Source organism: Thalassophryne amazonica, chromosome 2 (genome assembly GCF_902500255.1).
Source record: "Thalassophryne amazonica chromosome 2, fThaAma1.1, whole genome shotgun sequence".
In the NCBI taxonomy this organism is placed as follows: Eukaryota; Metazoa; Chordata; class Actinopteri; order Batrachoidiformes; family Batrachoididae; genus Thalassophryne; species Thalassophryne amazonica.
The window spans coordinates 18,148,810-18,171,748 of record NC_047104.1 but is presented as its reverse complement, the minus strand read 5'-3'; the positions used below and the strand labels follow the sequence as shown (position 1 = coordinate 18,171,748).

The window sequence follows — 22,939 nt, the reverse complement described above, 5'->3', positions numbered from 1 at the left end:
TTTTACTGAATAACAAATCAGCATCAGAGATTTCTGACATCTGCCATCCAGATCCGATCACCTCCATAGGTCTCCATGCCCTAATGTCTATCTGTGGTGCAAATTTGGTGAAAATCCGTGAGGTAGTTCTGAAGTAATCCGTCAAAAGCCTATATAAGTGAAATCCTTGAGCCAGAATCCAGATCCGGATAACCTCCAAAATACAGTGGAGTCTTCACGCCCTAATATCTGTCTGTGGTGCAAATTTGGTGAGAATCTGTGAAGTAGCTTTGACAGTAATACTTCAAAACCTATATAAAGTAAAATTTGGATCCAGATCCAGATCACTTCCAAAATTTAATGGAGTCTTCCATACCTATATGTATCAGAATCCGTGCAGTAGTTTTGATACAATCCTGCATCCTGATCTTTGACCCCCCGCCCCTGCCTGCCATTTTATGCATTTTTCTTTATTGTCCCTCACATGCCTAGAAGCTCCTCACCACCTCAACATGTCATTTATGTCCTTTAAGCCCTGGTCCCGCCGAATAATGAAGGATGAGTCATGTAGCATGTTTTTTGGTACGACTCCAGTTATTCAACAATCGTGGAGAATGGTGGCTCTGAGAGGCCTCTTAGAGGCAGAATATTAGGCTAACGAGGCTCATCTCTGAACGTGGCGCTAATTTCAAGAGGTTCAAAATGTAGCAACACTTGCGTGGGGGCAGTTTGTGTACGAGTTACTATGAGAACAAACAAGTATTTTTGAGGCATCTTTGTGGTGAGGATGAGGCTTCTAAAAGACAATTATCTGAGCACCTGGCAGCTATGAGGACAGGACAGGCTATTGTGGACAGCCTATTTTGGCTCCGCCTTCGTTGTGACAATCCCACCTGCTTTCTGCACTGGACACTACATAAAATAATTACTTTGTAGCAATCATTTCTGGAATCACAGAGGACTGTTCCACCAGGATCCTATTTTTCCTCTCTCTCGTGTGCTCCATGAGATGGAGAACATATTTGGAACAGCCTAAAAGGTAATTATTTGTAATGAATAGTGTAATAGCTTGGTAAAACAGTTGCATGTTCATTCCTTCTTTATAAGCAACTGTAAAAGTATGTTTATGATAGATTTAACATCTTGTTATAATTGATCAGATGAGCTGCGCTGTGATGTGTACTGGCGCAATGATTCGCACTCAAGACAAGCATTTACGTAGAATGCCAGCTTGCAAAAAGGGATTTTGCAGACAATAACGGACAAACACAAAGTTAAAAGTTGGATCACGGTGTCAAAATGACTGTAAGCTGTGGAAGAAATCAAGGCAGCAAGAAGATCGCAGAGGCGACTGTCCAGGAACCAGTGGTTCGGTTCCAGCTGGGATGGGTTTTGTGTTTTGTGTTGTGTTTTGTTTTGTTTTTTTTTTTTTGGGGGGGGGGGGGGGGTGATCCACACAGGTGCTGGTGTATATAATTAAAACGGCCACCTCATTGTGGTGTCTTTTTTTTTTTTTTTTTTTTTGGACACAGCTGGGTGCACACACAGAACAGCTACATTTAATGACTCTGGAACACAGGTGAACTGCAGCCTTGCACAAAGATGCACACACCAGCCGGACTGTGACAGGAGCATCTTTTTACCTCCGCCAAGGAGGTTATGTTTTCGGTTCGCGTTTTTTGTTTGTCTGTCTGTTTGTCAGCAGGATAACTCAAAATGTTTTGAATGGATTTTGATGAAATTTTGTGGAGTGGTTGGAAATGACAAGAGGAACAAGTGATTAAATTTTAGTGGTGATCCGGATCACGATCCGGATCCAGGAATTTTTAAAAGGATTCTTCACCATTGCGGGATAGGGGGAATTTTGACATTCTAGTTTCTAACTCCACAAAAACAAGGCAGAAAGGCTTGAAAAAAATTAGGGTGTAACATAGTCAAATGTTCTATCAAACAACAAAGTTTGGTGATGATCGGATCTGGATTCCTGATCTGGTGATCCAGAATATGCAAAAATATAGGAAAATAGAAAATGTGTCAGTGTGAGGTGACAAATGAAGCTAGAGATGCACAACTAACACCAAACTGTAGCTGAATCTGTACTGATTCAGTAAGATTTGATGTAGCTTTCAAATGTTATGGAGCTAGATCCAGAAGAAAACCGCCATTACCGAAAAATCGTTTTTATACAATAACCTTTGAACTAATAAAGACATAAAAGTGATTCCAAGTTCTAGTGGTATGTTTTCATGGTCAGGATGTCAAATATAAAGGAAAGAAAAGTGTATGTATCATAGTTTTGGTTGTAACACTGAATTGTTGAATAGATCACTGTGCCAAGGAGGGAATCTCTTTAGGGTCAGTGACCCTATGGCCTTGTTTAGAGAATGTTTCATAAATGTTAAAAATTTCATATATTTGCAGTTTAGTTGAATAATAAATTGAATTTTGTCTAATTTGTTTTTGTCTATAAGCACATGTAATATCAATATCAGTGCTCAGATGACAGTAGCTTCTGGGAAAGGTGCAAGTTGCAATAAACTGTGATGCCAAGCGCTAAGGATACATGCTATGCAGTCACAGCAGATGAAACTTTTTTACTACTGAGCAAACATCGTTAGACTTTTTAGGTTCAATGATTCCAAAGCGTGTAGATGTTATGGCGTCAGTGACCCCATGGCCTTGGCGGAGGTTTGCACTCTCTGAGTGCTTCTAGTTTTGGAATGCGTTTAAAAATAAAACATGTGGGAGTCACGTGGGTACATGGGGTAAGATGAGGACATCTTACCCCTGGAGGACACAACCGAGGGCCTCATGACAAACACTGACACTATGAGGAAAAAGGTGGACATAATGTGGAATCGCATGCAAATGCTTGAGAATCACAGCAAAAGGAACAACGTTGGGTTGGTAGGACTGGTGGAGAAATATGGGACTAATAGCACCTTGGTGGAATGTGTCATAAAAGTTCTGAGCGTGGGGCTGGGGATAAACCCTGAGACAGAGTTTGAAATTGAACAAATGCACCGAACACCAGCCCCAATGCCGAAGGAAGGACCAGCCACCAGGCCCGTATTGATCCGCTTCCTGAGGCAGTCCGCCCGCAAGAAGGTGTTGAGAGCTGCAGCGGAGTAGCAAGGAGTGAAATGGGATGAACAAAGGCTGTCGATATTCCCCGACGTGACCAAGGAACTAGCGAAGAAAAGGAAGGAGTTCCTGACCACGAAGAAGGCGCTACAGCAACGCAATGTGAGATACACACTGGCCTTCCCCGCAACGCTGAGATTTACATGGAGGGGCAGGAGCCAACGCTTTACACGCTTGGAGGAGGCTGAGTGCTTTAATAACCAGAACTGCAGCCACGCTTGAAATCTGTGTGGGATGCGCTTTTCTTTTCAGCTGGACTGAGGATCAAGGGACAGGTGGACCATGAGAGGAGACGCGAGTGGACGGGTTTACACAGGCTGTCACTGGCAAGAGCAGTCAGGAGGACACACCTGGTTGGGGGGGGGGGGGTACCCCACGGACGTTAGCTGGTTAGTCTTTGTGTTACATTTAGCTTTTTCCTTTTTTTTAATACTGTACGAGGTCTGTGAGAAAAGTATCCGACCTTTTTATTTTATGCAAAAAAAGGTTCAAGCTTGGCTGACGTAAAAACATATGAATCAAATCCATATATTTTTTGCATAAAATAAAAAGGTTAGATACTTTTCTCACAGACCTCGTATGTTGGTTCTGAAGGCCAATAGATGGCCAGATCTCCCTTTGTTATTTTAGAGGGGACATTTTAACTTATTCGTTTGTTATATGTTTACTTTTCTATACATTTTCACTCAAAAAAAAAAAACTATTTGTTTTTTTTTTTCCATTGCAGTGTTTTACTTTATTTTCTCTTTTTCTTAAAATACTTTAAATGACTACAAATTATGTTAGAATTTACTCTAACCCTATCAGCTGGAATGTAAAGGGTTGTGTAAGTCCTGCAAAAAGAGGGAAAGTAATGACTTATCTCAAACACAATAAGGCTGATATTGTGTTCATCCAAGAGTCACATTTTAAGTCTGAGGAGGCTATGAAACTAAAATTTGGATGGGCATGACATGTTTTTCATAGCTCATTTTCTTGTAAACGCAATGGGGTGGTTATACTTGTACATAAAAATATGGCTTTTAATTTGGTTAAACAGGTAAAGGATAACAAGGGCAGAATGATCTGTTTACAGGCTTATATAAATGGCAAAATATTATCTTGTGCAAAAATTATGCACCAACGATAGCGATTCCAAACTTCTTTCATTAAGTAAATAAAACCTTGGGAGAAATGGAAGGTGATATAATTCTGGCAGGAGATTTTAACCAAGTTGGGGATGCATTTATAGATCGAAGTGCTCTCACAGGCCCATCATCAATACCCAAAGATAGAGCTGCTATACACATGTTAAGTAAGGACAATAGTCTGGACATTTGGCGGTTGACAAACCCACGTGAAAGAGAATATACTTTTTTCTCTCAATGTCACACATCATACTCGAGAATCGATATGTTTTAATATCAAATAATATAACCAAGCAAGTTGCACATTGTAAAATGAATGCAATAGACCTATCTGATCATGCAGCTGTACAACTGGGAATCAATATATATATAATGAACTGGAGAGAAGAGATAGATGGAGATTGAATGTATCACTATTATCTAATGAGGCTTTTAACTTACTGTTAAAAGAGGAATTGCAGTCATTTTTTATATAAATACACAGTTTTATATACAATTTCCTGTCTGTGCTTTTTATATTTATATAAAAAGCACAGACAGGAAACCAACAGAATGGGAAGCATCTAAAGCTTATATTCGAGGGAAAATTATAGCATAGATATCTAAAAAGAAAAGGGAGGATATGAGTAAGATAAAGGAATTGGAAACTAAAATTAGGACACATGAAAGGGATTTGGCAGACAATTTCTCAAACCAGCTATATCACAATATTTGCAAACTTAAATTTGAGCTTCAGGAAATATATAATAAACAGTAGAATATGCTCTGTTCAGGCTGGGGGCATCCTTTCATGAGGAAGGGGAAAAACAGGCAAGTTGCTGGCCAAACAGTTAAAGCAGCGTAACTCCTGTAATTTAATATCAGCAATTCAAAAAGGTAATACAACAGTAAGTGACACTAAACAAATTAATGAGGTGTTACAAAAATATTATGAGGCATACCCCAATCCTAAAGTACTGACTGATTTCTTTACCAATATTAATTTAACTAAGCTATCTCTTGATCAGGTAAAGTTCTTAGATGGCCCTGTGACTGAAACAGAAATACGAAAATGTATATTAGGCATGAAGAATGGGAAAACTCCTGGGTTAGATGGCTTCCCTGCAGAATACTATAAACAGTTCATAGACATCTTAGCTCCAGTCCCAGAAGAAGTGTACAATGAAGCATCTGTTTTACAATCTCTTCCACCAACCCTCGATGAGGCTTTAATAACAGTCATTCCAAAAAAGGATAGCGATCCATTACAGCCCTCTAATTATCGGCCTATAGGTTTACTAAATGTAGACTGTAAAATTCTAACCAAAATTTTAGCAACTCGTTTAAGAGAATGTTTTGCCAGGTATTATTCATACAGATCAGGTAGGCTGTATGAAGAATAGATCATCAGCAGATAATATGAGAAGAGTACTGCACCTAATAAGTCTGAACAGAGAGAAGAACAGTCCTATTGTTGCCCTCTCACTCGATGTGGAGAAGGCTTTTGACCGTGTGCGGTGGGACTTTTTATTTGCAGCTTTATCACATTTCGGGTTTTCGTATTCATTTATTACATGGGTAAAAATGTATATTAGTCCTAAGGCATCGGTGATAACGAATGGTGTTTTGTCACCCTTCTTTAGTCTTAAAATAGCCATGAGACAGGGGTGTCCTCTCTCACCCTTACTGTTCAATATTTCATTGGAACAACTGGCAGTCATCATAAAAGGTAATACAGATATAAGGGATATAGAGGGAGGCGGTAAACAACAGAAATTGCTGCTTTATGCAGATGATATACTGGGCCTACTGGAAGACCCAAGTCATTCAACACATCACCTGATGGATACAATGCAGCTTTATTCTAATGTATCAGGATATAAAATGAATTGAACAAAGTCTGAAGCAATGTCAATATCTGGGATTAGTAGCAGAGATATAATGACAAAATTTGGTTTTAAGTGGATACCAAAAGGAATGAAATATTTAGGAATTAAAATATGCAGAGAGGTGGAAGAAATGTCACTTTTAAACTTTGATCCAATTTTACAAAAGATAAAATTAATTTGGACAAGCAGAATAAAATAAGGTTGACATTGTGGAGAAGAGCGAATGTAATTAAAATGGTGATTTCACCACAGTTCAACTACCCTCTTATGATGCTGCCAGTTACAGTGCCCCCATCCATTTTTAATAAATATGACACACTGGTTAAGGAGTTTCTCTGGGACGGGAAAAGGCCAAGGATTAAGTTAACTAAGCTATGCTTACCCAGGAACAAGGGAGGGTTGGGGTTACCTGACCCAAGATTGTACTATATCTCCTTTGAGATGGCGAAACTTGCCATACGTTGGACTGCTGGGCTGTTATAGAAAAGTCTTTATTCTTCCCTTTCACACCCATAGAGCTCCTTTCTCAAAAATCAGTTAGAATTTAACCCTATTTGTCCTTGTGGCACAATCCTATAATGTGTTGGTAAAACACCACTCTACTGGAAGAGTTGGCACAACCATGGGTACACTGGATAATTTGTATAATGATGAAGTGTTTATGTCCTACAATGATGTATTGAGTAAATATAATTTAAAGGGAAAGGACCATTTTTGGAAATATCTTCAGATAAGAAACTGTGTTACGTCACTAGATCGGCAAATGGAAGACAGCTATATTTCAGAGTATTTGGTGTTACCATCTCATCATCACAGAGCCTCGATATTCTACAGAAGAATGAATTCTGCACTCAGCACTGATCTAAAAACTTTGAAGGTTTTATGGGAAAAGGACTTTGGGATCATTTTCGGGAATGAGGAATGGATGAAATTAATTTCACAATGTGGAAAATTTTTAAGGTAATGTAAAGGCAAATTTACACAATAAAAAACTGTACAAAGATATTATTGGACTCCTGTGAGACTGAATAGATTAGGCCTTATGAATAATTCATTGTGCTGGAAATGTCAAAATGATAATGGCACGCTGATACACTGCCTGTGGGAATGTCCAATTATCAAAAGCTTCTGGATGGTGGTTGTAAAGAACTGTGCCACTCTGTCCAAGACTGTGTTTATTGGGTGATAAAGGACAGCTAGGTAACATATCAAAGGGAAAATTCTCTGTTGTCATAGTTGGGGTTTCAGTGGGATTATTCTCAAACATTGGAAAACCCCCAAAGCCCCACAGTTTAAAGAATGGGTGAATATGATGATAAAGACTGCTTCATATGAATGTATGCTTTATAAGTTAAATAACAGAGACTGTAGTGCAGCACCAGACTGGGAGTCATTTTGGTCTTGTATTGGTGGTGTTGCCCGTCAGTGGGATGATGGCTGATTTTCTTCCTTGTTGTATTTCATTTTATTTTACTTATTCTATTTAAGTATTTATTTTTCCTTTCTGAGCGCTTCCACGCCTTTTAGTGCTATGGACACTTTTATTTGCATACGGGAGAACCTGCTTGTTGTTGCTGGAATGTACGGTGTGATTGTCATGCACCAAGTGAAAAGCTGAATTTAAAAAAAAAAGACATCTTGAATCGATGCTGCAAACTGAAAACCCACACTTTAAAGGGACCATGTGTGGGAGGGCTGGAGGTTTGCACCAAACCCATGTCTAAACGTGCACCAATGTCGCATTACATGGTGCTACATGGATCATATGTGGCTTGGCGTGGATCATATGCAGCGACTCGAGGCTGGACGGGCTCAATTGACATTAGACAGGCTCATTAGAGGCTGATACATGGCACATGTGAGGTACAGAGAGGCACATAGAGACTTCTTTGTGGCGGATACATGATAAATTTATACGTGGATCATTATTGGAATAATCACTGACAAATCCATATGGCTTTATTAATTATACCAAGGCTTTAGACGTTTTACATCTGCCAAGGACGTAATAAAATCATCAGCGTTTATTTATTGTTGTCTGTTAGCAAGATTACTGTTGTGTGTTTGGGGGTTTGGCTGGACATTTTGGTGCTGTTTTCTTTTCTTTGCTCTCCAGGTGGTATGCAAACTGTTTTTTCTGTGGAGAAGGTGCTGGCGGAAGAGTCCTTCACCCTCATCAGAACTATTGGCTGCACCTGTGGAGGATGTTCACGTGCAAACTTAAAGACTTTCAGCTGAAGCAGATAATGAGATGGCGTTCTGCATTTAAGCCATGAGTGATTTGAGCAGAATTGCCGGGAACTCGACCTTGTGACGTTCGTTTGTGAGACGCTGAGGACCGCGCCAGGGTTTGACACATCGTGCCTGTGAAGGAGGATGGGTGAGGGACACATGCTGTCAGCACACATCAGAGGTGATGATTGTCTAAATAATTGTTAATAGTAATTTGGTATTTTGTTACGCAGTATATTTGAACATTGATGAGAATTGTGCAGTTTGCTCCTCACTGCCGTGGCGTATGGATTGATGATCCTCCACCTGTTGTGAGAAGCTGCTCATCTATATAAAGTTTAAATTCAGACCTGAATGTGTTGCTGATAGTGTGTGCCTCTGAAGGATATTTGTTGTAGCTCTGTTGACTTACCTCACCTTTTCTGTCCTTCACAGAGTCAGTTTGTTGTTTCCACCTGGGGGGTGTTCGGCGGTGAATCTGAGTCCAGAAGTGCCGGGCTTTGATCCATTTGGGCGTTGGAGAGCGCGCCGTCCTTCACCTCGCCAGACAGCTGAACATTTATGTTGCACATGAATTATTGCACAGGAGGGAAATGTTTTGTTTTTGGAACCATTTTCTGGTTATTTAGCGCTGGGCCATTGTCAGATGCTGGTTTGGTTCTCTGACCTGCGTCAGAGAACCGTCAGAGAACATCAAAACTACTGCACAGATTTTACCGAAATTTTCACTACAGATGGATATTATGCCACAGAAGACTTCGTTAAATTTTGGAGGTGATACGAATCCAGATTCTGGATCAAGTTTCACATTATATAGGCTTTAAAGGATTGCACCAAAACTACTTCACGGCCTCACTCGATGTTTGGTATAATTAATAAATATGTCAATTTCACCTAGATTATCAGTAAATGTGAATTATTTTCCCCCAGATATTTAATAAATCTAAATTATTTTTTCTCAGATACTTAGTAAATATGAATCATCTTTCCTTGTGAAATTAACTAGGATTACTAAATTTTTTTTGGCAATGTAACTCCTCATTTGGTGTGCTATTACTAAATCCAACACATTTCAACTGAAGGTCAGCCAGCACAGACTACAAGTAGGTCCATATGTGGACAGTTACAAACTTATTTGCCCTGTTGAGGTTTCAAATCCTGCAAAATCTCGTAAATCTCGCTGCACTGCGAGAAATCATTAACACAGAACTGCATTGAGATGCTCTGATCAGGCTGCACACGGACAATAGCATTAACATTGCAACAGGTTGCAGCAGTTCCTGCAACCTGTTACCAATACTTTTTTCAATACCCATTTTGTAAGACCAATTCTAACAAAAAGAAAATTACACTGCACCTACTACATATCTTGAGTTTTATTTTTCAGATTTGGTCATTTTCCACTCCAGTTTTCTTACAGAAAAAAATAAAAAATTTCATTTCATTTATTTGTTTATTTGAGAGGGACAACACAACCAGACATAGAGCAAGCATGTGTTTGCAATTGATGTGATGCACAGTTTATAGCTGGAGCTAATTCACTACTCCTGTCCCTGGTTGGGCCTTTCTACAATTTACATAATTCAAAATTCCACGATTTATATAATTAACCTCATTCACCATTTCATTCAGTCATTGATCCACCTTCTCACAGCTAAAATTTTCTTGCATTTCCACACTTGCCAACACACATTTGTAATATACAAAATCTAACAACTGACTTTCTGTATGTTGACACACTCACTCCATTCATTCATTCCTTCATCCACTCTTTCACTCACGGTGCTATTTACACATGGGTACAACATTGGTGACTTTTAAGCCAAACCTTGAGCCTAAAGGTGAACATCCTAAACTCAGATATGCAAAATACGACAACGGAGACTCCGGACTGTTGAACAACTGAAGTCGTACATCAAGCAAGAATGGGAAAGAATTCCACCTACAAAGCTTGAACAATTAGTGTCCTCAGTTCCCAAACATTTATTGAGTGTTGTTAGAAGGAAAGGTGATGTAACACAGTAGTAAACATACCACTGTTCCAGCTTTTTTTAAATGTGTTGCAGGCATCCATTTCAAAATGAGCAAATATTTGCACAAAAACAATAAAGTTTATCAGTTTGAACATTAAATATCTTGTCTTTGTGGTGAATTCAATTGAAAATAGGTTGAAGAGGATTTGCAAATCATTGAATTCTGTTCTAATTTACATTTTACACAACATCCCAGCTTCATTGTAATTGGGGTTGTAGCATTAGATCTCCTCTTTCATCAGAGGCTTGAAGTAAGATTAGATCTGTTCGGCACGGAGCCACTCAAAATGTGGTAACGGCGGCCCCTCAGCCTGATTCTCCCATTTATTTCTGCTTCTTAGAAATCAGTTCAGTTTTACCTGTTCATAATTTACCAGCAAAAATACAAAAAATAAAACTCTTGCTGAGGGTGATGGGTATCTTGCCAAAAGGTGAACAAGAGAGTAAAGGAGTGAGGAACAGCCACCATGAAGAGGGACTGGCGGGCAAAGAAATATACTATATTCATGCCAAAAAGCAGAAATTGCAACCAGCAAAGTAGTTTTCTTGCCAAATTTGGAGGCAAAAAAAAAAAAAAAAAAAAATCACAAATTGTGACCAGGAAAGTTGTTTCAATGATTTTAGTGTTCGACATTGACCCTTTTATGCTGAATGGTATCTCCACTGGACTGCTGCATGTGAACTTAAGAGCTAAAGGTGAAAAATGCAATGATTACAAAACACATACAGAGTAACATATCTTGCCAAAATGATAAAATAAGCAGTAAAAGATTTTATAAGGTTTCTATGGCAGCTGCTTGATTTGATGTTGCTTTACATATTGTACGTTTTTGTAGTTTGCTGCATGTCAGACTAGTTCCCATGATGCCTAGTTGTTCAGGTTCTGCTGATAGATGTTTCTCATTCAGCCAAATCATGCAAAGTTCTCTACAAAGCAATCCAAAGCCCTCTCAAGGAGCTCTTAACTAACATTCTAAGAAATGTCTAAGAATTCGAGGATTTCTTAGAATAACATCACTAGGAGATATTTTTAGCCTGACGCTGCTTCGTGGATACGGCCCCAGATCTTTGTTTGTGCACACTCACCTGTTGCCTGATTGCAGCTGAAGGTCTCTGACTGAAAGGTTGCATGATTTTATATTTTTCACAAATTTGTGTGTGAACACTTTTTTCCCCCGATTAAGGTCAGGCTGTAGAAACTGTTAGCACCTATAAATATCTGGGTACTGTCATTGATGACAAACTCACCTTTGAGTCTAATTGTGAAGTGGTGTGTAAAAGAGGACACCAGCGCTTGTTCTGTCTTAGAAAACTGGCATCCTTTCACATTGACAAATCATTGTTAACTGTTTTATCGTTGTTATATTGAATCTGTTTTATCTTTTTGTCTGGTGTCATGGTTTGGAAATTTGTCAGTTAAAAACAAGAACAGTCTGAATCAGACTGTAAAATGGGCGAGCAAAATCATTGGAGGAGAGTCTCAGTTGTATCCAGCCTCTCTGTACATGAGGCAGGTCCAGAGATTGGCTGAGGTAGTTCTAAAGGACAACTCACATCCTCTTTTCTTATCAGTTTGAACTGCTCCCTTCAGGACAGAGGTATAAAGCTCCTTCCAGCAGAACTAAGCGCTACAAGAGCACTTTTATTCCTGTTGCTATTAGTGCTCTTAACAGTTGATTTTGAATATATATTTAATTAATTTATTTGCCACTTTGCAGAGATGGCAGGTACATTTTGACTTTCTTCTGGGTGACATGCTATTGGCCTGTACTTGCCCTGCTCATTGTATTGTATTTTTATTATTTTTATTTACTGTATTTTTAGCGGTGTTTGTGAGATTGTTATAAATGTAGTGACTCACTGCCAAACCAAATTTACCTTTTGGTACAAATAAAGTAACCTTGAACCTTAATAAGTCTAAATTAACCACACATTTCTGGCCTGGCACTGATGTTTGCAAAATTACCATGGACAACACCCAGAAACAAGATTATCCAAGATCATTAATCAAAACTAACATGACAGCTACAGCTCGTTTTTGATTGGCTGGTAGGTGGCTGATAACTCTGGACAGCTCAGGGATGAACTTTGGATAACTCCGCTCCATGTACCTCATCCATTAATTTGTTGGATCGGGACATTCTGCTGTCATTCTTCTAGACTTCTCAGCGTGAGAAATACGAGGTGCAACACGTCAGTGCGGGAACTGGCTGAAATATGTGTAAGAGACTTGAGATCACAGTGGACACACACCGGGCTGCTCCTGCAAAGTCATGGTCACAGTAACCACCCCCGAACAGCAGGTGGCAGTATAAGGCCATAAGTAACAGTGTATGACATTTCACTGTTTCTGTCGGAGTCCAGACAAAAAGTTCTGGTCTTATATTTCAGGACAACTCCAGTAGAAGTGTTTTTATACACACGTTCTACACTGACGGCTCACGACAGCCCAAGCTATTTTATTATTTCTGCTTCAAACATTTAAATGTAGGGTCACCCCCCGGAATAATAATGAATAAATATCAGGATCTTCAACTCACACCTCCGGCAGAGCTTCTCTAGGATCCCTGTGGATGTTGGGGGCATTGAACCAGAATGGGCAATGTTCAAAGCTCCCATTGCTGAAGCTGCAGCAGGGAGCTGTGGCCTGAATGTCTTAGGTGCCTCAAGAGGCAGCAACCCTCGAACACTGTGGTGGACACAGGTGGTCAGAGAAGCCGTCTGACTGAATAAGGAGCCCTTCCGGGATATGTTATCTCAGAGGACTCCAGAAGCAGGTGCAGCAGCCTCTGCTATGGGGAGGCAAAGCAGTGGGTGTGGGAGGAGTTTGGAGCAACCATGGAGAAGGACTTTCGGTAGGCACCAAGGTGCTTCTGGCGGATCGTGAGCCACCTCAGGAGTGGAAAACAGGAAACCATCCAAGCTGTCTACAGTAAGGCTGGCACTCTGTTGACCTCAACTGAGGATGTAATCTGGCGCTGGAAGGAACACTTTGAGGAACTCCTGCATCAGACTGGGGCACCCTCTACAGTAGGGGCAGAGCTGGAAGCTCCTGAGGTGAGGCACCTCAGGAGTGGAAAACGGGGAACCATCCAAGCTGTCTACAGTAAGGATGGCACTCTGCTGACCTCAACTGAGGATGTAATCCGGCGCTGGAAGGAACACTTTGAGGAACTCCTGCATCAGACCGGGGCACCCGCTACAGTAGGGGCAGAGCTGGAAGCTGATGGAGGATTTTCATCAATTTCCCTGGTGGAGTCACTAAGGTAGTCAAACAACTCCACAGTGGCAAGGCCCGGGGGGGTTGATTAGATCCGGTCAGAAATGCTGAAGGCTCTGGGTGTGGAGGGATTGTCTTGGATGAGACGTCTCTTCAACATTTCGTTGAGGTCTGGGACAGTGCCTAAGGAGTGGCAAACACACTACTCAGCCTCCCTGGTAAAGTCTACTCCAGGGTGCTGGAAAGGAAGGTTCGGCTGATAGTCGAACCTTGGATTAAAGAGGAACAATGCGGGTTCCATCCTGGTCGTGGAACAACCGACCAGCTCTTTACTCTCACGAGGATCCTGGAGGGTGCCTGGGAGTATGCCCACCCAGTCTACATGTGTTTTGTGGACTTGGAGAAGGTGTATGATCGGGTACCCCAGGAGATACTGTGGGAGGTGCTGCGGGAGTATGGAGTGAGGGGGTCCCTTCTCAGGGCCATCCAATCTCTGTACTCACAAAGCGAGAGCTGTGTTCGTGTGCTCGGCAGTAAGTCGGACTCGTTTCCCGTGGAGGCTGGCCTCCACCAGGGCTGCGCCTTGCCACCGATCCTGTTTGTGATATTCATGGACAGGATATCGAGGCGTAGTTGTGGGGAGGAGGGTCTCTAGTTTGGTGGGCTCAGCGTCTCATCACTGCTTTTTGCAGATGATGTGGTCCTGTTGGCTTCATCGACCAGTGACCTCCAACACTCACTGGATCAGTTAGCAGCCAAGTGTGAAGCGGCTGGGATGAGGATCAGCACCTCAAAATCTGAGGCCATGGTTCTCAGCAGGAAACCGATGGATTGCCTACTCCGGGTAGGGAATACGGCCTTGCCCCACGTGAAGTTCAAGTAACTTGGGGTCTTGTTCACAAGTGAGGGGATGATGGAGCATGAGATTGGCCGGAGAATCGGCGCAGCAGGGGCAGTATTGCATTCGCGCAACCATACTGTTCTGAAAAAAAGGGAGCTGACCCAAAAGGTGAAGCTCTCAATCTACTGGTCAATCTTCGTTCCTACTCTCACCTATGGTCACAAGTGTTGGGTCATGACCAAAAGAACTAGAGTGCGGGTACAAGTGGCTGAAATGGGCTTCCTCAGGAGGGTGGCTGGTGTCTCCCTTAGAGATAATGTGAGAAGTTTGCTCATTCGTGGGGAGCTCGGAGTACAGTCGCCGCTCCTTCGCATTGAAAGGAGCCAGCTCAGGTGGTTCGGGCATCTGGTAAGGATGCTTCCTGACCGCCTCCCAAGGGAGGTGTTCCAGGCACGTCCATCTGGGAGGAGACCCCAGGGAAGACCCAGGACTAGGTGGAGAGATTATATCCAGTCAGAGGTGGTCAATGTGGCACGGGAAAGGGAAGTCTGGGGTCCTCTGCTGGAGCTGTTGCCCCCGCGACCCGAACCTGGAAAAGCGGTTGAAGATAAAATATCAGGATAATAATATAGAAAAGTAAGATTAATACATGTTGACTAGAAAACAGAAATAATCACAGTTTTATAGGATAATGCAATATTGGTCAGGATGAGTTCAGCTCAGGACACAGGGCCAATGAACTGCATCATGAATGGGTCCATAATGAATACATTAATTAATGAACAGGCCCAAAAAGGACCTGGGGGCAGATGCATTTCTTCATGAACAGATAAGGGGAGGGTCCAGACAGATTTCAGTGGTTTGTGATATTGGTGTGTTTTGGGCCCGCTGTCTGTCTGTCTATTATATTGCTCTGTTTCTAACTAACCTGTCTCACTCTCCTGGTAACAGAGGAAACATGATCCAGGTCTGGGCTGGCTCTGATTGACATCACTGAATCTGGGACAATTTGGGGATTCTTGCTTCAGACTTGTATCATGTCCACGTGAGCAAGACAGCTTCTCAAACCAGTCTGTCCTGAGTACCAGATTTCCGGATATCCACACGGACATACAGATGTATATTCAGAGGGGTTTTTTTTCTGGCTTAGTAAGATATAAGAAAAGTACTGTTTTAGCATACGCTTAGAAAATTACAAAGATCTGTTTTGAGAAAAAATAATTTAATAATAAAAAAACTGTACATGCAATGAGTCTGTGTTTCATGTCTTCATCCCATTGTCGTCCTTCAAGTATGCAGATTTTCCTTCTTGGCTTTGCTTGCTGACAAAGAGATCCTCTGCTGTTGGATTGGGCTTCTTCAGTGTCCAGTGCAGATAGCCGTTGTGGAAGTCAGCAGCTGTCAGACGTTTCTTCAGGATCACCGTCCTGAATCCCACCCAGCCATCCTGGAACACACAGCACCCAAAGCGCAAACACACATACAGAAGGGAAAATATGAAAGAAAATTATGCTTATTATAGTATCTAAAATCACACATACCTTCAGAAAAGATTTATTATTACTTTAATTCACACATATCTTTAGAAAACATTTTTATTATTATGACTTTCATTCTGTTAAATTTTACATTTCTTTTTCCCCCAGACCTTTTAAGTCTGCACATGGTTTAATCAGGTTTATATTTGCACTGAAAGGCTTGCACCTTCATTTAATGTTTATAATTAAAAGTTTGTAAAAGTTTGGGCACCCCTGAAGATTTCCCTTTATAAATTATTGGTTGTTTGGATCAGCAATTTCAGTTAAATATATCATATAGCAGATGAACACACTGATATTTGAGAAGTGAAATGAAGTTTGTAGGATTTACAGAAAGTGTGCAATAATTCTTGAAACAAAATTAGGCAAGTGCATAAATTTGGGCACCCCAACAGAAAAAATACATCAATATTTAGTTAGTAGATCCTCCTTTTGCAGAAATAACAGCCTCTAAATGCTTCCTATAGCTTCCAATGAGAGTCTGGATTCTGGTTAAAGGTATTTTGGACCATTCTTCTTTAAAAAACATCTCAGGTATGTTGGTTTCCAAGCATGGACAGCCCGCTTAAAATCACACCACAGATTTTCAATAATATTCAGGTTTGGGGACTGAGATGGCCATTCCAGAACATTGTACTTGTTCCTCTGCATGAATGTCTTAGTAGATTTTGAGCAGTGTTTAGGGTCGTCTTGTTGAAAGATCCAGCCCTGGCGCAACTTCAACTTTGTCACTGATTCTTGAACATTGTTCTCAAGAATCTACTGATATTGACTGGAATCCATGTGACCCTCAATTTTAACAAGATTCCCAGTACCTGTACTGGCCACACAGCCCCACAGCATGATGGAACCACCTCAAAATTTTACTGTAGGTAGTAGTGTTTTTCTTGAAATGCTGTGTTCTTTTTCAGCCATGCATACCACCCCTTGTTATGTCCAAATAACTCAATTTTAATTTCATCAGTCCACAGCACTTAATTCCAAAATGAAGCTGGCTTGTCCAAATGTGCTTTAGCATACCTCAAGCAACTGTTTGTGTCATGTACATAGAAAAGGCTTCCTCTGCATTACAGCATCTCTTTGTGCAAAGTGCACTGTATAGTTGAACGATGCACAGAGACACTATCTGCAGCAAGATCATGTTGTAGGTCTTTGGAACAGGTCTGTGGGTTGACTATGACTGTTCTCACCATCCTTCGCTTCAGCTTATCTGAGATTTTTATTGGCCTGCCACTTCGGGCCTTTACTAGTACTGTGCCTGTGGTCTTCCATTTCCTCACTATGTTCCTCACAGTGGAAACTGACAGCTGAAATCTCATAGCTTTTTGTATCTTTCCCCCTAAACCATGATGTTGAACAGTCTTTGTTTTCAGCTCATTTGAGAGTTATTTAGAGGCTCCCATGTTGCCACTCATTAGAAGAGATGCAAAGAGGGAAAACATTTGCAAATGGCCACCTTAAATACCCTTTCTCATGATTGGATTCACCTCCGTAAGGAGGTCAAGGGTCAATGAGCTTACCAAAACAATTTTGTGTTCCAATAATTAGTTCTAAATGTATTCAAATCAATAAAATGACAAGGGTGCCCAAATTTATGCACCTGCCCAATTCTGTTTAAATAATTATTGCACACTTTCTGTAAATCGTAGAAACTTTTCACTTCTCAAATATCACTGTGTTTGTCTGGTATATGATATATTTAACTGAAATTGCTGATCCAAACAACCAATGATTTACAAAGGAAAATTATGTAAATCATCAGGGGTGCCCAAGCTTTTGCATACAACTGTAGCTGACATTTTTCAAGGGCGGTAATAAATTATGCAAAGTTTCTATAATGAGTTGGAATGGCATGTGAGTCCAGAATGTGTTTAGAACCTTAGACCTCAACAATTTTTCGAAGAACTCAACACTTTTATTTCCTGTTAATTACATATTTTTAAATGTTAATTTACTGTCTTAATATATTTATAAATTGTGTAGGTTCTTATCATATACACGCTATTATCATCATCATCATTATCACTATTATTATCATCATCAGTATTATTTTATTATTCTATTTTGTCATTTGATTTTTAAATGGATCACAACAAAAATAAGTGTTTTCACTTTCTTGTCATCCATATATTTTTAATGTATTTACAATTATATTATGTATTAACACTGAACTTACTAAATAAAATCACACACACGCTTTTAATATGAAGATGATTTACTGCCCCCTGATGGAATGGCGTGTAAGACCAGTATTTAATTAGCAAGTCCATTGTTCAGTGTTGTTAGCAATATCAGTAGTTTCTCCAAAAATTTTAGTCTTATCAACGCTCCATCTTGGCGGCATTCATCCTTGAGCCAAAATGCATAAGCATACGCATAAGCATACCAAACAGCAAATGTCAGCTCTCCACATTCAGCTTATGTACTTACTGCAACATACAAATAGTGGGAAATTTGCGTTAGCAAAAAACAGATTTTAGCTAACGTCTCCTCAGTGTTGTCAAGTTAAACTCAGACGCAAGGAATACTGACAGAATGTGTTTCACAGTAAAAGTATTTGCACCTTTTATCGTAAAATGGTGGGAGCAACATAAACTATCTGATGTTTAACTTTGCTATCAGTATTTATCAGAGAGCCACACCATCTTGGAAGTACAAATGTTACAGTGTTAATCAAAATCAAGGTTTCAAAATAAAGGTTTTGAAAATTAATTCCCAAAATTTTCATAATAAAGGATGCACATCATCGTGCCAATGTGCAAGCCATATCCAAAAGCTGAGGCCAATCTGACAAATAAGAGAGACATGCGAGCCACATACCCAGACGCTTCTTGCTTTATAGATAGATTATCTTAAATCACACATATTTTCAGAAAACATTGCTGTTATCATCATCATCATAATTCACACATCTTAAGAAAACATTTGTTATTATTATAACTATTATAATAATATACCCCTATTTCACAGGGCACATTTCTATTATGATCAACAACAATCCAGAAAAAGTGTGACATGCCTCCTATCAGGCGGTCTCATAAAATGCAGACCTGGCAACTGGTTGGTTCATGGTTTAACGCATATCTAGCAACCAAATAGAAAACGAAAGTAAAGCTACTCCTGACTGCATTGTCATCCAGAACCGCAACAAATGCTGCTTTTGCTTCAAATTTTTATCCCGATGGAACACAAACAAGTATAAATCTGTACTCATTAGGGCTACTCTGTTTAAATATGTTTGAACAAGACTGAAGCTGTTAAGACTATGAACACCTGTAAGTGACCGCGTAACGATCCAGATTTGGCAAATCAGGATGAAATTTTTGGACAGCTCAAAAATTTCACCCTGGTTTCGGTGACGTCACCACACCGAATGGCAGCCTAAAGTAACCTCTCCACAACAAATTACTAATCTCGCCTCATATCATAGCCAAATATGACATTTTCGACAAATACTAGAAAGTGTTGACGAGGCGAAGATGGGGGAAAAAGGATGGACAAAAGAAAAACTCAGCTGCAGAGTCTGACAATGGACAAAATACAGCGCGCAGCTCCCCTGCACAGGTACGCAATGAAGAAGCTCACGCCGACTCACGTGGCTAGCTTAGCAAAAGTTTTGGAAGAGATACAGAACTTTCGTAAAGATGTGAGACAGCAACTGGACGAAATCAAATCTGAACTCACCAACGTCAGTGCTAAAATAGCGGAGGTGGAGATGCAAACTGAAAATGTGGAAGACCGTGTTCAAAATATTGGGCAAATTCTAAACAAGGTGATAAAGGTGATGAATCAGCAAGAAGATAAATTCCTCGAACACGAAGGAAGATCCCGACAGGAGAATATACGGCTGTATAATGTACCCGAGGGAGCAGAGGGGCCGTCGATAGTGGAGTATGTTGAGAAAATATTATGAGAGACCCTGGAGGTCCCCGCCACCACGGAGCTTGGCATTGAGAGAGCCCACCGGGCGCTTGCCCCGAGACCCTCTGGAGATACGGACAAACCGCGGTCAATAATAATCAAGTTTCTCCGCTACACAACTAAAGAGGACATTCTGCGGAGGGCATGGGGCAAAAAGAAGGTGTTTTTGAACGGGAGACAGATATATTTTGATCAGGATTACGCCCCAGCAGTTCTGCAGAAGCGTAAAGATTACTCCGAGGCAAAGCGAGTATTAAAGCAGAAAAATATCCACTTCCATACCCCGTTTCCTGCTAAACTACGAGTATTCTACGAGGACGAGACGAGACTGTACCAGACAGTGGTGGAAGCGACCAAAGACATGAAGGACAGAGGACTGCCCATCTCTGTGGTCACACCGAGAGAGAGCCTGGCCGAGCAGCTGTCCCGCACTGCGTGGGACACGATGGGAGGTCACGGACAGAGGGAGACGGGGGAGGAGCGAGAGAAAAATATCAGAGAGAAACTGCGTGCCTTCAGGAGATAAGTCCCACCCTCATAGGAGAAAAATCAAACTCTGATTTAAAAGGGTGGAAAATTACAAGTTCTGAATAAGTGGGAGAGCTGGACAGAATCAGATTTAGACTGTATTAAGTTAAACTTGCTAAAATGCATGGATCAGTGTGAACTGTATTATTGGTACATCTATCCTTCTCCCTCATCCAAATGAGAATATATACACAAGGGAGGAATATAATGTTCCATTTCCAGATGATGGACAGAGACTGCTTTGGGGGCCCTCACCCTACAGGTAGCAGAGGATTTCCCCCACAGCTAAAGGTTCTCTTTAGCTTAGTTCAGGGTCATTTCCAAGAGACCCCAACCTTGGAGCCACACTTATTTTATTTTATTTTCATGTGTGTTTTTTTTGTTCAAGAATGTTCAGGGAGTAGACTTACTGGTTTTTGTTTTGATAATATCAATGTTACATTGGCAGATTGATTTATATGACTACTGGCACAGTGAAATTCATCTCATATAATGTCAATGGGCTGTTGAATCCAATCAAATGTAGTAAAATTCTGTCAAACATGAAGAAGGATCTGTGGGGGAGATTTAAATATACACTTACAACCCCAGTTAGATAGTTCCAATAAAAAAAACACCTTGTAGGAAAGTCCCTTCATAAAAAAATAAAGGCACTATTCGAGGACGTTGGACTAATAGATATATGGAGAAACTTCTTCCCCATTAGAAGAGACTATACACACTATTCTGCCCCACACGCCTCATATACAAGAATCGATTATTTTCTAACATTTGGAAAAGATAAAGATAAAAGATTGTGGAATTTGGACAATAGATCTAAGTGACCATGCACCTATTTACTTAAATGTTGATTTTAGCCTGCAGGTAAAGAATACTACATGGAAACTAAATTCAAGTTTATTAAACGGTTCTCAATTTAAGGAAAAAATCAAAAAGGAAATCAGCCTATATTTAGAATACAATGATAATGGTGAGGTCTCACCCCCCATCCTGTGGGACGCCCTAAAGGCTGTATTAAGAGGGAAAATTATTGCATTCTCATCATATAAGAAGAAAATAATGAATCAAAAAAAAAAATGAAGAATTGCAAAATAAATTAATGGAACTGGAGAAAAAAAACAAATTAAATTTGGAGCAAAATTTATGAGAGGATCTTAAAAAAATTAGGAATGAAATTAATAATCTAGCCACACAAAAAATTAAAAAGAAACTAATGTTTTTAAAACAGACATTATGAAAGTGGATCTAAATCTATGAAGATAATAGCCTGGAAAATGAAGAAAAAAATGGCAGAAAATACAATTTATAGAATTAGGGATCCAAGAACAAGCAAAATAAAAAAAATAAATTAAGTGATATTCAGAAATCATTTGAAGTATTTTATAAAACTTTATATTCTAAGGTACCAGGAGATAATTTAGATCAAATTGACGCTTATCTAAATTCTTTAGAGCTGCCCACATTAAATGAGGAACAAAATGAAATAATGATTGCTGATATAACAGAAGGGGAATTAATAAATTAATGAATGAATGAATTACTAGACTCAAATTAAATAAATCACCAGGATCAGATGGCTATACAGCGAGTGGTATAAGAAATTTAGAGATGAATTAACACCTATTATACTTCCCACATTGAATTGGGTTTTAAAAAAGGCACAAACACCGCCCAGTTGGACGGAGGCGAGGCGATATCGGCTATACCAAAAGAAGGCAAAGATAAAATGGAGTGTGGATCCTATCGACCAATATCTGTTCTTAATATAGACTACCGATTATTCACCTCGATTATGGCCAGATGAATAGAGAAGTTCCTACCTACATTAATACATAATGACCAGACAGGTTTTATACAACAACGCCAAACACAAGATAATATACGAAAGACATTACACATCATAGATCATATACAAAAAAATAAGACTAAGACAATAGTGATAAGTGTCAATGCGGAAAAAGCATTTGACTCGGTTAATTGGGATTTTTTATATAGGGTGTTGTATAGATTTGGCTTCCATGATACAATTGTTAAAACTATACAGGCATTATACAACAATCCTACTGCTAGAATCAAAATAAATGGATCCTTATCAAAGAGCTTTACTCTGGAAAGAGGCTCCAGACAGGGCTGTGCATGGTCACCTCTACTTTGTGCATTATATTTAGAACCGTTGGCTCAGCACATTAGACAAAACAATAAAATTAAGGGAATCTTTGTAAAAGGTACAGAGTATAAATTAGCCTGCTATGCGGATGATATTTTAGTGTATTTAGGACAACCAACATATGCTTTACCTGAATTGATGAAATCATTTGAGCAATATGACAAATAATCAGGATACAAAGTTAATATGGGTAAGACTCAATTGCTTGCATATAATCATAACCCACCAGATGTAATCAAGAATGAATACCCATTGATATGGCAAACCAAATCCATCAGATATTTAGGCATAAACATCCCACAAGATTTATCAAAATTATTTGAATGCAATTATGTTCCTTC

At 40.0% G+C, this 22,939-nt stretch overlaps 1 protein-coding gene across 2 annotated transcripts in view; it reads right to left on the bottom strand.

Annotated features, from left to right (window-relative positions):
• Positions 1-15,650: 15,650 nt before the first annotated feature.
• Positions 15,651-22,939, bottom strand: part of mtfmt (mitochondrial methionyl-tRNA formyltransferase) — a 59,805-nt gene continuing 52,516 nt past the window's right edge. For both annotated transcript variants that reach the window (XM_034183972.1, XM_034183979.1), the window contains one exon: positions 15,651-15,891. In XM_034183972.1, the coding sequence (XP_034039863.1) occupies positions 15,706-15,891 (186 nt within the window). In that variant the 3' untranslated portion in view covers positions 15,651-15,705. The remainder of the gene's footprint in view (positions 15,892-22,939) is intronic.